Here is a 13,731-nt window from a genome sequence, read left to right as displayed (position 1 = left end):
ATTGGGAAGTTGTTTCTTATTGGAATTTTTTGGTAGCTCTCAGAAATGGATATCTTTTTTAACAGAATCTGGAGATACCTATAAAAATTTTCAAGGAGGTTTGCTTATACTATGACTTACCTTGCAATCTCCTTGCACACATATAGCTCTGAACCCCGGCTTGGTGCATGGAGTTCCGTCCACCACCAGTGCTAAGGAGGCGTAGAACTGCTGCCCCCGTGGTCGACAGTTTAGGGTGCATGGTGAGTCACCTGGAAGAAGAACAGTAGATAAATAATTAGTCAAGTAGTGTTTAATATGTTTTTAGGGGTGAAGTTGGTATCTACTTACCAGTAATCAACATATTGATACTTAGTCGTTGATTACATTAAAACCTCCAGTTACGATATTGTCGGAAAATACCTTTTTGCAGAACTATCTTTGTTTTACTCTACTGCTAAATATAAGATAAAATTGGCTAACTGAACCTTGAGAAAAAATTCATAATTCCTGATCACAAAAGAGATCCCCATGAATGTTATAACACTGGAGAATTTAAAAAGATTGCACGTAGATTAGGAGTAAAATAGTTCAATAAAGAAACTTACCATCAACATAAGGCACCCAGGTATAGAACCGGCCACGGAATGGTCTTCTGTCATACACAGCGCACTGTTCCGCGCGGGCGTCGCGAACTGGACCGGGACACGGCTGTGAACAAAATGTAAGCTATGTTAACGAAGTCTATATCTAATGTAATGTGTGCGCATTCGAGGACGCCGGCTTCCCGTGTCGTCTCAGGCACGGGGATGTAACACCGCCAACTTGCAGACTCCGAGCTGCTTTGTGAAAGTTTCTAAAACCCACAAAGCGATTTGGTCCCGGAAATCGAACCTGACACCAGTCAGAGTTTATTTCCTTTCATTCTTTTGAGAAAAGCAGTACACATGCCTCGGCGGAAATGACAATTGCCTGTCTCGTTGCGTAGGTATCAGTGAAGACCTCGCCTCGTCCTCGGCCTTCAAAGCAATTTCCTATTTTCCGGAATTTGCAATACTTAATATACCAACTTTTACAAAGAGTAATCCTCCGTGTAATTAACTTACGCCAAAAACAAATTAGAAAAAATATACACAAGTGCAAAGTTTCAATTGGGAAAATACTCGTCACATTCTCAAGATACCATCTACCTGTACACATCTAGATTATGCCAATCATATCTCCGTCAAACATATTAACACTGCCTACAATACTGAGTCTCTTGCGGTAATTATGATCCTTGGCACACAATCCGCGCATGACTAATAACCGCTGATATAAGTTGAACCGGTCATTGACCTCACAGAGAGATTGCCGGCTCAACAATGATTTGTATTTATTTAGCGTTGTGTATCGTCATGCCCCTTTCGCTCGCTGGTGGAGTATCTTGCCTCCAGGCGAACAGATAATGGTCTAATATCTTTGAAAGTTATCCTGATAACGGAGACAATGCGAGCGCGGTAGCCTATCGATGTTGTAATTTGGTTGGCGATGTTTCTGTGCACGTGCTATCAATGATTGTTGATGTTTGATAGAATGGTTTGAGCTACGGTTGTTTTTTTTCATGTTTGATATTGGGGCATTCTGGAACTTTTGGATACCTGTGATATTTCGTTCCAGCTTCAAGCAGAAGCAGAAGTTCAAGACAGTGAGAAGGGGGATATAGCAGTTTTAGTCTTTTATTTCAAGTTAAAAGCTTCCAATTATTAGCAGCTTCTATAAATGGTTTCTATATACCTACCTAGGACTAGCTGTTTCCCGCGGTTTTACACGACCCGTATAGCATATTTTACTCGGGGATAGTCTAGTGAGATAAAGATACTCACTGTAGTTTTACACTCGTGGTATCTTCGCGCTAGCCCTGGACAGTCGGGACCCGAGGACCCAGGTCCGTGGATAACGTTTCGAGCTCGTCTCGTGTGGTCTATACTGCGTACTAGTTTCCTTCTTTTCTGCTTCGCCGTAACCTGGAATTTTCAAATGGTCACATTTAATGGGAAACTTCGTTAGTCAGGATTTATGTATCTCAATATCAGGTCATCGGAACATGAACAACAATACCTATAGTAGAAAAAGCAGACTATTGTTTATATAAGAATGATGTTTTGGATTTTCCTTGCTAGACACCTGAATATATTAAGATCGGTCTGTATCTGGTTACAGTTGCCTATTGACTTGCACGTCTGTTCCAACATGAATAATGTCATCAATGACAAGTCAAAGTGCCCTTTGACAACCTACGTCAATGTAATAATTTCTCTTAGGCATTCTTATTAAAAGATCTATTTACCAAACTTACGCCTAAACAGGAGCTACTCAAAAAGCTACAATAGTTATCTTTGCTTTAAACATTTACACTCACAAAGCCAAAAGCGTGCACTTCGTGTAGGTACATCATTTCGAAAGTGGGACAGTCTCCTTACAAGATCCGTTCTGTAATTCCGAAAACCCTCATGAAGTATACGTGATAGATGTCAGTGGCTAATTGTGTTTGAATGTTTATACATATTAATAGGTACTGGCTAAACTTAATATGCTAAGTGGAGAAGCTGGGATCTCAGCTATCCTGAATACCGAACTATCATACGTCATTGAGCTCAGCGATTGGTACTTGATCACGTCATTTTGATTTCAGATTGAGGATATAGAAAGCTCGGGAATGATGTTGTGAGAGACCAAATCGTGGAACTCAAGTGTAGGCATAGGGTAATATCTCCCCATTTTCCAATAAGTTCATGATTTAATTTAATTGTTTTGCAGCTTTCTTGTTCCATAGGTTCAATGGATTGTATATCGTAGGTATGTATGCCTACCTTCCTAAGCTATTTACTTGAAAATTCTCATTCTACCACTATTTACGAAATGTTAACTAAGAACATCAAACAGCGTTGAGTGTTTATTCTATACAGCTGTTCAAAGTTTTTTTGCAAGAAATTTTAAAATATGCATGTCTTTACATATTGACATAGGTGATCCTTAAATATGCCATGTCTTTGACATTGTCTGTTATTTGTCAGCACGTACTTGTTTATCTAAATAGGTACACATAAATGAGAAAAATTATTGTAGATGAATGATGATGATGATATTCCGTTTTTGTACATGCATAAAAACCATTAATTTCCTCAGGAATAAGGTCAAATATATAAGAAAGCTATTCCGAAAATGATTTTAGCGACAATGTTCCAAATTACTTTATTTCACTTCGAGCAACTTGGTAAGATCTTGTTATCTTAACGTTCTTTAACCAAACTTTTTGGTCAGCAACACCCGGAAAAGGCACGCTCCTTTCAATGAATCATACTTGGTACTTAAAAATGTGACCCACCGCCTACTCTATTGTTCTATTAGCATGTACCTGGCCATACATAATGTGGCAACTGTACATAGCGGCACGCGCTTCTACGTAATGAAACTCATTGTTTCAGCTCATCATTAGTACCAGGTTCGGCCGCAACGGGGCGCCTCACACGACTTTTGTCTAGTAATTAAAATTATGAAACTCGCCTCGCCTTATATTACGCCTACAAGTAATTGGTTCAGATATTGATACTTCATTCTCTGCGATGATATGTTTTAATTAGTTGTTCGCGCCGAGCGAGTCATTTGTTTATCGAGATTCCGAATGATGGTTCGGAATGTTTATTGTTAATCGAAAGTATCGGAGTATCGAGTGTATATTCGGCTTTGATTTCGAAGAAAGTTTACAATGAAATATAAACTTACAGTAAATACTAAGCTTTAAGTAAATTTTCTTTCGCACGTAACTTGAGTTGGAAATCAATATTGGTGTACAAAAACACGCTAGTAAAATATTTGAACATACTTAACAGATTTGTAAATAATGTTCATCATATTAATAGGTCAAATTCTCATCAGGCTCATTGTTAGAGTGCGTCGCCGAGATAGGCGACGCACTCTAACAATGAGCCTGATGAGAATTTTAGCGACCGGCGAATGCGCGTGCGACGCTTTTCAATCGTAAAGCTTTAGGTACAAAGGTCCGCTCGTAAAAAGTTTTAATAACAAATTGGAAAGCAATATCTTCTTGTTGTCTGTTGTTGGCATGACTACAAAGCTGATTAAATATGCGGTTATCTAAACGTGACAGATTTGATTTTATACTTAAATTAGATAAACTAGCTGGGAAATATCATTACATCAAACGGAAAGGTTATTGTCTACGTTTTACATAGGCACACGATACCTATAATGGCGTCCACGACCGATTTCAGCCACGGCGGCTGTTCTAATATTAAGGAGATCAGCCAGCTGCGCAGGACATATTATAGTGCACGAGCATTTGCGCAGACACAGGTGCACTCCTATTCCTTCACTCTCATAACCCGATGGGACGGCAACCCGACACGACTGGAGAGAGATCAGGCGCAGGACCGACATTTACGTGCTCTCCGATGCACGGGTAAATCAATCACCAACTACCAGACTACGGGCTGCTTTGTGAAAGTTCAAGAAAACCCACAAAGCGATTTTGGTCCGACCCGGGATTCGAACCCGAGACCTCGAGCACAGCAGCTGCGCTTGCGACCAGTAGACCAACGAGGCAGTCACGATACCTATAATACCCCTAGACATGAGAACTACCGTTCCTGATTTCAATGCCTACCTACAAAGGCAATTTAACTTCTACGAACACTCAAGCTTGCAGAACAAAGTTTGCCTGACTGTTTGCCAAAAGGTAATTCCCACAGTACCAAACAGTTTGTAAACAATAGATTACAATCATGTACCACTAAAAGAGCATTTTGTTCGTCAATCAAATTGCTTGTAGAAAAACAGTTCAGTCTTGTTACCGTAGAGTTGTTCGGCCGACCCGTTTGTATATTGCCTTAATTTGGCGTGTTCGCTCAATGTGTAAGGTTTGTAGGGTCACTGAGAATTTTGTTAGCCTTTGCCATGGGAAATTATTGGTCTGTCGAACTGATTGATTCAACTTTTGGAGTTGGGAGAACTCGGATGGTGTTTCATACTATATATATTCTCTTTTTAAAGTACGTATAGTACTCAACTTACATCATACAACGCTATTTTAGACACCATGAATCTGTTAACTGGCAACCGACAAAAAATTTCACTTTTGAGTCTCAAAAAGGATCTTCAACCAACTTAAATACATGTAAAGACTACCTCATTGATAGGGCCTAAAACAATTATCAACCCTATTACAAGCTTTAGGTAGTTGGGCTTTTGTTCCCACTGTTGTTGTTTTATCGAACAAATATTTACACCTGTTAAAATTTGACCTCAAACAAAACATTTATTGAAAAGGAATGTTATTAAGCGCAGTCTACATAACACGGCGGAATATCCAGACGAGACACAAATGTGAAAGTGTTGATAATCTGCCGACTGTTGTGATGGGCAGACGAAATTCTCGTGTCTAATCGATGCTCATCATCACATCTCACTCGAATGTGCCGATCGTGTGTACTCGACATTAGGCCAGTATAATATTGAAAATAAATAAATTCTGATTTTGAAATAGGAACGCTTGATCTTTGGGTCATTTTTGAAGAGCGTGGATAGTGTGTTCTATTTGTTCGATATTTGATTTTGGAATGTGAAGTATTATTTTTATGAACCCTGTCTATATAGAGGACTTCTGTATTGCAACTATGACGTTCAAGCGACGTGCAATTTATGTATCTTTCAATCTGTGCGTGCATTAATGTTGAGTACAAAGGTCGGGAAAGCAATATTGATTAAGTATTAGCTACACCTAGTTAGACATGGAGTCACTTGGAACTAAATAGAAAACTGGCTCCATAGCTATTCATATTGAAATTGGTGTTAATTTATCGATAATAGCCTATTAACGTCAAAACATCCATTTCCATCAAGCAAAGCGTTTAAAATCCGTCGCATCCTCAAGGAAGCGATGTTTCGCAACTGTCTGACCTGTTCCCATAGACTATTAGTCACGGCCATCGTTTGTCTCAGTAAGTCAGTACTTGATCCTCTATTATGAGGGTTGATGATCGGCCGTGATGTGGGAAGACGGGACCTAATCTCTGTGTGAAGATTGATGGACTGAGTACCTAATGACTGGACTTATAGGAAGCGAAGGATTTTTTGATGCGTTGATGATTGAATTATGAAGTGATATTAAATCATAGAAAAAGTCCTGACACTGTTTCTGGTATTTTCTTTATCTATACCAGATGTTAAGCCAGTTGAATAGAAGAAAATTACTTTATATGGATGAAATTAGTGGTCAGTAGGACTTGATCCTCTATTATGAGGGTTGATGATCGCCCGTGATGTGGGAAGACGGGACCTAATCTCTACGTGAAGATTGATGGACTGAGTACCTAATGACTGGAGTTATAGGAAATGAAGGATTTTTTGATGCTTTGATGATTGAATTATGAAGTGATATTAAATCATAGAAAAACTCCTGACACTGTTTCTATTATTTTCTTTGCCAATTATTGAATAAAAGGAAATTACTTTATAAGAATTAAATTATTGTAAGTGTCGGGTTTGGGATTGCGGTTTGATTTTTACACATTCATTAGTTGAGTTTTTAATTGTTGCAGAAGCAGAGTTCACCCACGAAAGCAATATAAAAGAACAGGCCTTATTTTAATACTCCACAGAGTGCATAGAGATTTAAGTAATTATAATTACCACTCATACTATTATTTTTATACAGTGAAAAAAACATTATTCACAAACTACTGTCATTAACCCGTGCAAATCCCACTACAAAGAAGGAAAGCCTACCCATTCACTTTACAATTTCAATCTAAAATAAAATATGATTCAATCAAGGTCCCTGAGTACCGTATCAGGTGAGCTCTGTCGGCGGCGCGCGCGCAAGCTCTCCTGCGGTGGCCAGTCCTGGCCGCTTTATCGATCACGCGCCCTATCATTAGATATCATTGTGATCTATGATCTATGCGCCCGCGACAGTATAGGGTTGACAGTCGTTTGTTATTGGGTTCGGTGATTGTTTGGTTATGGTGATTAGGTATTTTTCTAAATTATTTAATTTCGTTTCAAACTCAAACTATTCAAATTTTTCAAATAGACCTATAAAAGCTCTTTCGAAACGTCAAAGTAGTTAGTTACAGTTTAAATAGTAAAATTATGTATAGCATTGGAATTACTTAATATTATGTTTGTTTTTGTGCATAACATAATTAATTAGGTAGGTATACCTTTGCAAAGAAGGGAAAGAAAAATGTCACCAGCATTTATGGCTCTTTATTTAATTCCCAAAGGAAGTACAATTCCCATTTCCACATAAAAAAAAAACTACACGAGACAAATTAAAGGTAACTTTTATAGAGGAGTAACCCTGACCTACCACAACAGTTCTACAGCGTGAAACAAAAGTATTAGTAAGTATCACCACGATCACTAATACAAGCCTTATCTTAATACCGGCTCTATAATGAAACAATTAAGATGAAAACCCACGAACAATACAAAAAAACCGGCTAAGTGCGAGTCGGACTCGCGCACGAAGGGTTCCGTACCATTATTTAGAAAATTAGCAAAAAAATGACCCCAAAATATTTATTTTATACTAGTTTTCAGTATTTGTTGTTATAGCGGTAACAGAAATACATCATCTATGAATATTTCAACTCTCTAACCATCACGGTTCGTGAAATACAGCCTGGTGACAGACAGACGGACGGACGGACAGAGGAGCGAAAACAATAGGGTCCCGTTTTACCCTTTGGGTACGGAATCCTAAAAACTTAACACATTAATCTTCCTCACAAGTTAACTTGTTTGTTTTATGCTGTACAACACGCATACGGTTTTTAAAAACCTTTGAGAAATTAGAATAATGACGTTTTTATCGACACTTGAATGCTGTTTAAGTGTTGTGCTTTTATTAATCGCTTTTATGGGAGATAGTAATTGATTCTCTTTTTTTTTCTAAATGGGCAATTTTTTGTTTGTGTTTTAAAGGCTTTTTTAATGGGACAGTTTACTCATTTGCTTTTAATCTACCGTTTTGTAGACACTTAACTTAATTGGCATAGCATGTCGTAATACTAGAAGAACTTTATGAGTAGGTAGTAATTAAGGGACAGTTAGCAATGGCTCATAAGTATGAGCATATGATAATGTGAGCAAACCAACTATTAATTTAAATATTAACTCTTCATCTTTGCCGAAGTCCAAAATTATCTGACATCAAGTCCTTATCGTTCTAATGTTCCAGTGTAAAAAAATCATTGATGCTTCTAAGGATTGATCCTTACCTAGCAGGATCCCTTGGCAGACAATGTCGTTCCTGTACAGCCACTCCTCCCCCGCAGGTCTTGGAGCAAGGACTCCAAGTTCCCACGAGCTCCACGCGTACATTGTCGCGTTCGTTCGGATCGCATCTGTCGTTCTTGGCACCTGAGAAGCAATTAACATCATAAACAGCCTGAATGAAGGAATATCTGTACTGTGTTCTAATTTCAAAAGATGATGATATGAAGAATTGTTTCGAAAGTATGTTTTGTTTGCAAGGAATGTCTGCTATGTTTTTTTCTGTGACCTTTCAGTTCAAATTCCGATCTTCGGAATTTTTCATTTGCTTTGACTTCTATTTTGTACTGAACGAGATCTTTACTCACTAAAAGATCAATGTTTGTAATAAATTGTATTTCTTCTTGGTATTCCGTGACTCGATAGAATTCTTTGATGTATTGATTCGTGTTTGTAAACACAATTTCCAAACTGTTTTCCTTAGGAGTCTTTTTAGTTCAAGGTTGAATTCCAACCTTTATACAACAACGAATTCCTTTGGCTATTTCAAATGACACTGCCTACTCGTAAGACCTCTCGTAAATATTTCTAATTTATGCCCAATTGTTCTAGAATGTTCAAGTACCAAATTTTGAAATCACAATAGAAGTCAAGGAAACTTTGATTCAGCTAATACAAACAGCCATTTCTATTAAATGAATGGCGGATTGATTGATGGGTCATTGACGTTGTACAAAATGTTCCACTTGGCTATATCATTGTCGAAATTGTGCCTAAATTGGCCCAGATGTTCAGGCATATAGGCTACATTGTTTGAATTGTTATGTATAGTGGACAATGGTGGAACGAAATTCAGTCACGTAGCGCATACAGCTGCTTAATATAAAACGACATTGACATCATCATCGGTTTATTTATTAAATCATGACAAAGATAGGCCTCATTTCATTGCAGTAATTACCAGATTTATTTTTGCGCTCCCAATTGATGATTTCAGACTTCAGACAATCAGTTACTCCATTATGGCATGAAACGAGGTCAAACCAACAAGTGCTTTGATTTTAAAACATTAGTAAGGATAATAAGGATGCGATTACGACCAACATAATACCTTTGATTATTTACAGAAGCGTACAGAAACAAATGATCGAACCCAAAGCTATCAATATTGCAATACATTGCAACAGGCAATTTGTATAAAGAAAGAGATCAGAGTAAGTCAACATCAAAGGGTTATAATTGATGACGTCAGTTACTCACCGGTCGACCAACCTCGGTGCTCGTGGTTTGTGCGTATATGAGTGGGTCTCGCGAACAAGCGAGGAACCTGAAACAATAACAATTCAAATCAACGTCTAAATCGTAAACACTGCAAGCATTACTCACATGATGTATCACATTTATTTAACACGGCTTTAGGAATCCTTTGTACGGATTTACGAAACGACGAAAATGTGGCTCAGAGAGATAAGTCTACGGCTGTAATTGTCGACTCATCTCTGGTTGAACAAAGAAATGCTTTCACTTTGAAAAGCTTTGACAACACGTTTCAGGTTTTATTACTGCCTGTCTTTAGTTCTTAGATTTTCCTTTTGTGTAATGATACGTTTATTTGTAGTCGGCTAAGCTTTAAATGTGGGAAAACAATGGCTTGGCGCTGGCTAAGTATAGGTCTGTCTTCAGAGAGCGGGACTATAGAATTATGTTTAAGTATTTTATTTTGCTATGACTAATCGGATTTATGCAGGGTAGGACTGCTATATTTTCCCTTATTATTTAAAATTGTACTTTAGAACCATCATGTTTTTTTGAAGAATTTAAGTTATCGAGTGTTCTTAATAGTACTGTTATGAACGATCTACATTTTCGACAGAAACAATATGGCTTAGATATTTGTGTAAATTTGATTGAATGATAATCTGTTCTTATTCCCGTACTTATGGGGCCATTACTTTTTTTTATTTTAAATACTCACCAATCGTTTTGAATAAGAGTCGCACAATCTTGCGTCTATGTCAAATTATAAGTCTCGAGCCTTGAAGGTGCAATTATATACATACTGATAGTACGGAAATTCCTAATACTAAGTAAGTTGGCAATAGCATCAAGTTGCACCAGATCATGTCCGCCATGATAGGTGGTCGTTCTCAAGCATTCCGCATTGCAAATTTATTATTTTGTACGTTAAGTATTTTCCTTCGTTTACCTTCAGCATTTCAATTGGAATCTGTGTTGAGAACAAATCGGCTCTATTTCTGATGCAAATGGCAAAGAAAGACGAAGAAATGTATGAAGCTAGAAAAGTTTGTGTAGAGTAAGATTTCTGTTGCTATTTCAAGGATAAGATTGGGCGTGGAATGTGGGTCATATATCTATACAGGTATCATATAGGCGTTTCAAGTTTCTTAATAATATTTAACCTTAAACCATGACGTCACCACAAAGGGCTTACTATTCGGCAATCCAATTCTAAGAACGGCGCCATAATAAACTAACTACATACACAATACATTACGAATTAATATTTAATAATACAAAGGGCTCTTAATATCCTATGGAAGTGTCAAATGATAATTATAATTTCCATCACAAACAGTGCTAGTACTTCATGTTGCCGATAGAGAGCGCCACTGAATACTAAGTGAGCGATAACATCAGCTACTAATGCTTTATTAGAATAACCCATTCATAGTTAAGCGTCCTATAATAGTGAGTGGTTTTGCTAATATGTACTTATTATGTAAGTACCTTTTTGAAACAATTGAAGCACGAATAAGTTTAAATTTCGGAATAAAGTGTACCTACGAAGTCTTATTGAAAGTAAAAAACGTGCTATTGGAATTCGGAATCTTTCATTGTCATTTTTGTCTTGGCAGAAAAACTTTATTTTGTAAAGTGGCTTGGCAGAAAAGATGTTACCTATAGCTCCATAAAAGCTGAAATAGCCAAAACAGTTTTAAAATCTGAAATTTACCTTTAAGCCCAGAATTCCAGGCACATAACTCGCGTCTTTGTCCTATTGTATCATTAAATTTGTCCTTATCTTACCCGCATTTGAATATTTGAACCGTCTCACTTCCGCGTAGTTTGTATCTCCGGAGATTCGCTAGAGATTAGATAGGAACATTTTACTTGCAGTAAAATATACGTAATCCAGTGCATAAAGAGAGCTGTTGTCTATTAAAATTTATTGGTTTAGGGTCCTTTACGACTATGAGTTGGCTAGCATCCGTTGTGGCTGTAGGTTTGTACCTTGTTTTGGTATACCATTGGGAAGTGTAAGACGAAGGTGCTTATTAATTTGTTAATTATTGCTCATGCAACAATATTGGTTGTTTTAGGGCTTTTATATTTAAAGAGGTCTCATATTATATAATCAGCCACTCGCTTTTTCGATGCGTCTTTTTATTTTTTCTAAAAGAGTTCCGAAAGACTCACCACCACCGCATGAGGGTTTTCTAAAATGGCGTCCACGAGGTGGCAGCACCTAGGCGTCAGGTCCAGGTACCCGTCAAAGTGCTTATCTTTACTATGAACCGTGAACGATTTTAGTGATTTATATTGTATAATTAAAGCAGTGCATTAATGTTTTACAATTGCGGTTGAGTAGATAAAAACTAAATCATATTGTGTAAACAAATTCAAAATTTTAAACGCAAAATTGCGTTATCTGCCTTTCAACGAGCTTTTCCTTAGTACCAGTGACTTTTGCACCCCTCTTTCTAAGCTCAATTTTTAGTTCGGAAAACTTATTCCGACCGTAGTCCATAATAAAATCAATAACACTTCCAATATAACAGAATTTCAATAAAAAATAAGTTCGGACCCTACAATTCCATACTATTTGACAGCTGTTTGGACCAGACGCATACGTGGCGCCATCCTGTGGCAGAAAAATTAGAGAAAACCCTCATTGGTTATGAACAGCACACCAAAAAGAATTACTAAATGATGTTCAAAGGTACCCAGGAAATCCCTGTAGAAAACCAAAATCGTATTTGGTTACATGCACTTAAAGCTTCCATATATTATAAGCACGATCACTTTGCAGTTCAGCTATATAGAACAGAGTAGAAAAGGGTGACCTAGCTCTATGCATTCGACGGTCGAAGAACGAGCGTTTACTTGGATAATCCATTACAGTCGACGTTTCCCGCTCAGCGACGTGACCGAACCATTATCACTATGTGCAGAGCTTATAGTACTTCCTTCGAAAGAGATTTATAACAATTTCCTTCGTCTGCCATCATGAAAGATTATGACAAATTAAAATATTGGAGTGAGTTCTTAAACCAGAGCAGTGTTTTTAAAACATTGATTAGGAATAGTGGATAAATATAGGTCACATGATAAAAGTACCTTACGTGAAGTTTGAAATGATTATTAAAGGAATACGTTATGTGATTTAGATGATATTATGATGCATTGTATTTGTGGAGTGGACATAAATCGTGAACAGGCGCCGACCACCATCGCCACCGCCGATAATGGCGTATATTGACAGAATAATGTTCACAAATCTTAAGCAAACACTGCAATGGCGTCACATCATTGGCATTTTTCAGTTCACATTGCCATGTGTAAAAATAGGACACATTAGGTACAAGAGTACAAGTCATCAAGGAGTGTTCGACGGTCATGGATGGGTGGCCGGTTGCGTCAGCGCATCGACACGGCCTAATCTGACGATAAATCACTCGGTTTCTGGATCGGAATGAGATCACGGGTCCAAATCGATACTAAATGAGAGACGAGCTTAATTGGAGTAAACCAGTCGTTCGTGCACGATTTATTTTGTTAGTTCTTTTGTTGTTTCAAATCAGTATTGTTGTACGTTTAGTGATGTCCTTTGTCTGCATTGTGGCTGCAAGTGGTTAATTGGCTTTTGCAATTTGTGCAAATAATGATGAATGGGATTTGCTGTTTTGTTGCTTTCTCTGCCCTTTTAACGTGAGAGGGTTAATTAATGATTTGTTGTAATTATATTAGCTCAGAAATTAATAATGTTAGGAGACTTTGAATTATTATGTTCTGTTTGTAAACTGTAGTTCCGATTCTAGTTGCAGGTTTTATAGATCAAGTAGGTCGTTTACTGATCAAGTTCGGTTCACCTCGGAATCAGTGAATTGATATCGTTTTCTGAACCTATAATTAGTAGACAGTGGTTCAAGTTCACCACATTTAGTTCAAAGGTAACCGCTCGGTCTGCTTTAACTGCCGCGCCGGTAAATACCTCCGATTATACCACACACGAGTGGTCTGAGGGTTAACATCAAATTGATTTGGAGAAGATTTTGATTAAAAATACGCAATGGAGTTGTTCTGTAAGATATATTTTTGTCATAAAAAAAAAAAACTAAAATAATGATTGCAAAAGCAGTCATTATTTTATTTTCTGTGGACATCAATTTTCGTTTTGATATCTTAAATTATTATAAAAATATTCTTAGAAAAAAATATTCTGAAGCAAAT

At 37.4% G+C, this 13,731-nt stretch overlaps 1 protein-coding gene across 1 annotated transcript in view; it reads right to left on the bottom strand.

Annotated features, from left to right (window-relative positions):
* Nucleotides 1-1,851: 1,851 nt before the first annotated feature.
* Nucleotides 1,852-13,731, bottom strand: part of LOC135117867 (uncharacterized) — a 63,040-nt gene continuing 51,160 nt past the window's right edge. Inside the window, exons 3-5 of the mRNA XM_064038262.1 lie at nucleotides 9,520-9,586; nucleotides 8,265-8,406; nucleotides 1,852-1,985 (exon numbers count right to left, since the gene is read on the bottom strand). Coding sequence (XP_063894332.1) covers nucleotides 1,852-1,985; nucleotides 8,265-8,406; nucleotides 9,520-9,586 — 343 coding nt within the window. The remainder of the gene's footprint in view (nucleotides 1,986-8,264; nucleotides 8,407-9,519; nucleotides 9,587-13,731) is intronic.

Source organism: Helicoverpa armigera, chromosome 15 (assembly GCF_030705265.1).
Source record: "Helicoverpa armigera isolate CAAS_96S chromosome 15, ASM3070526v1, whole genome shotgun sequence".
Classification (NCBI taxonomy): domain Eukaryota; kingdom Metazoa; phylum Arthropoda; class Insecta; order Lepidoptera; family Noctuidae; genus Helicoverpa; species Helicoverpa armigera.
Note: the sequence above shows the minus strand (reverse complement) of the source record. Positions and strands in the feature narration are given on the sequence as shown.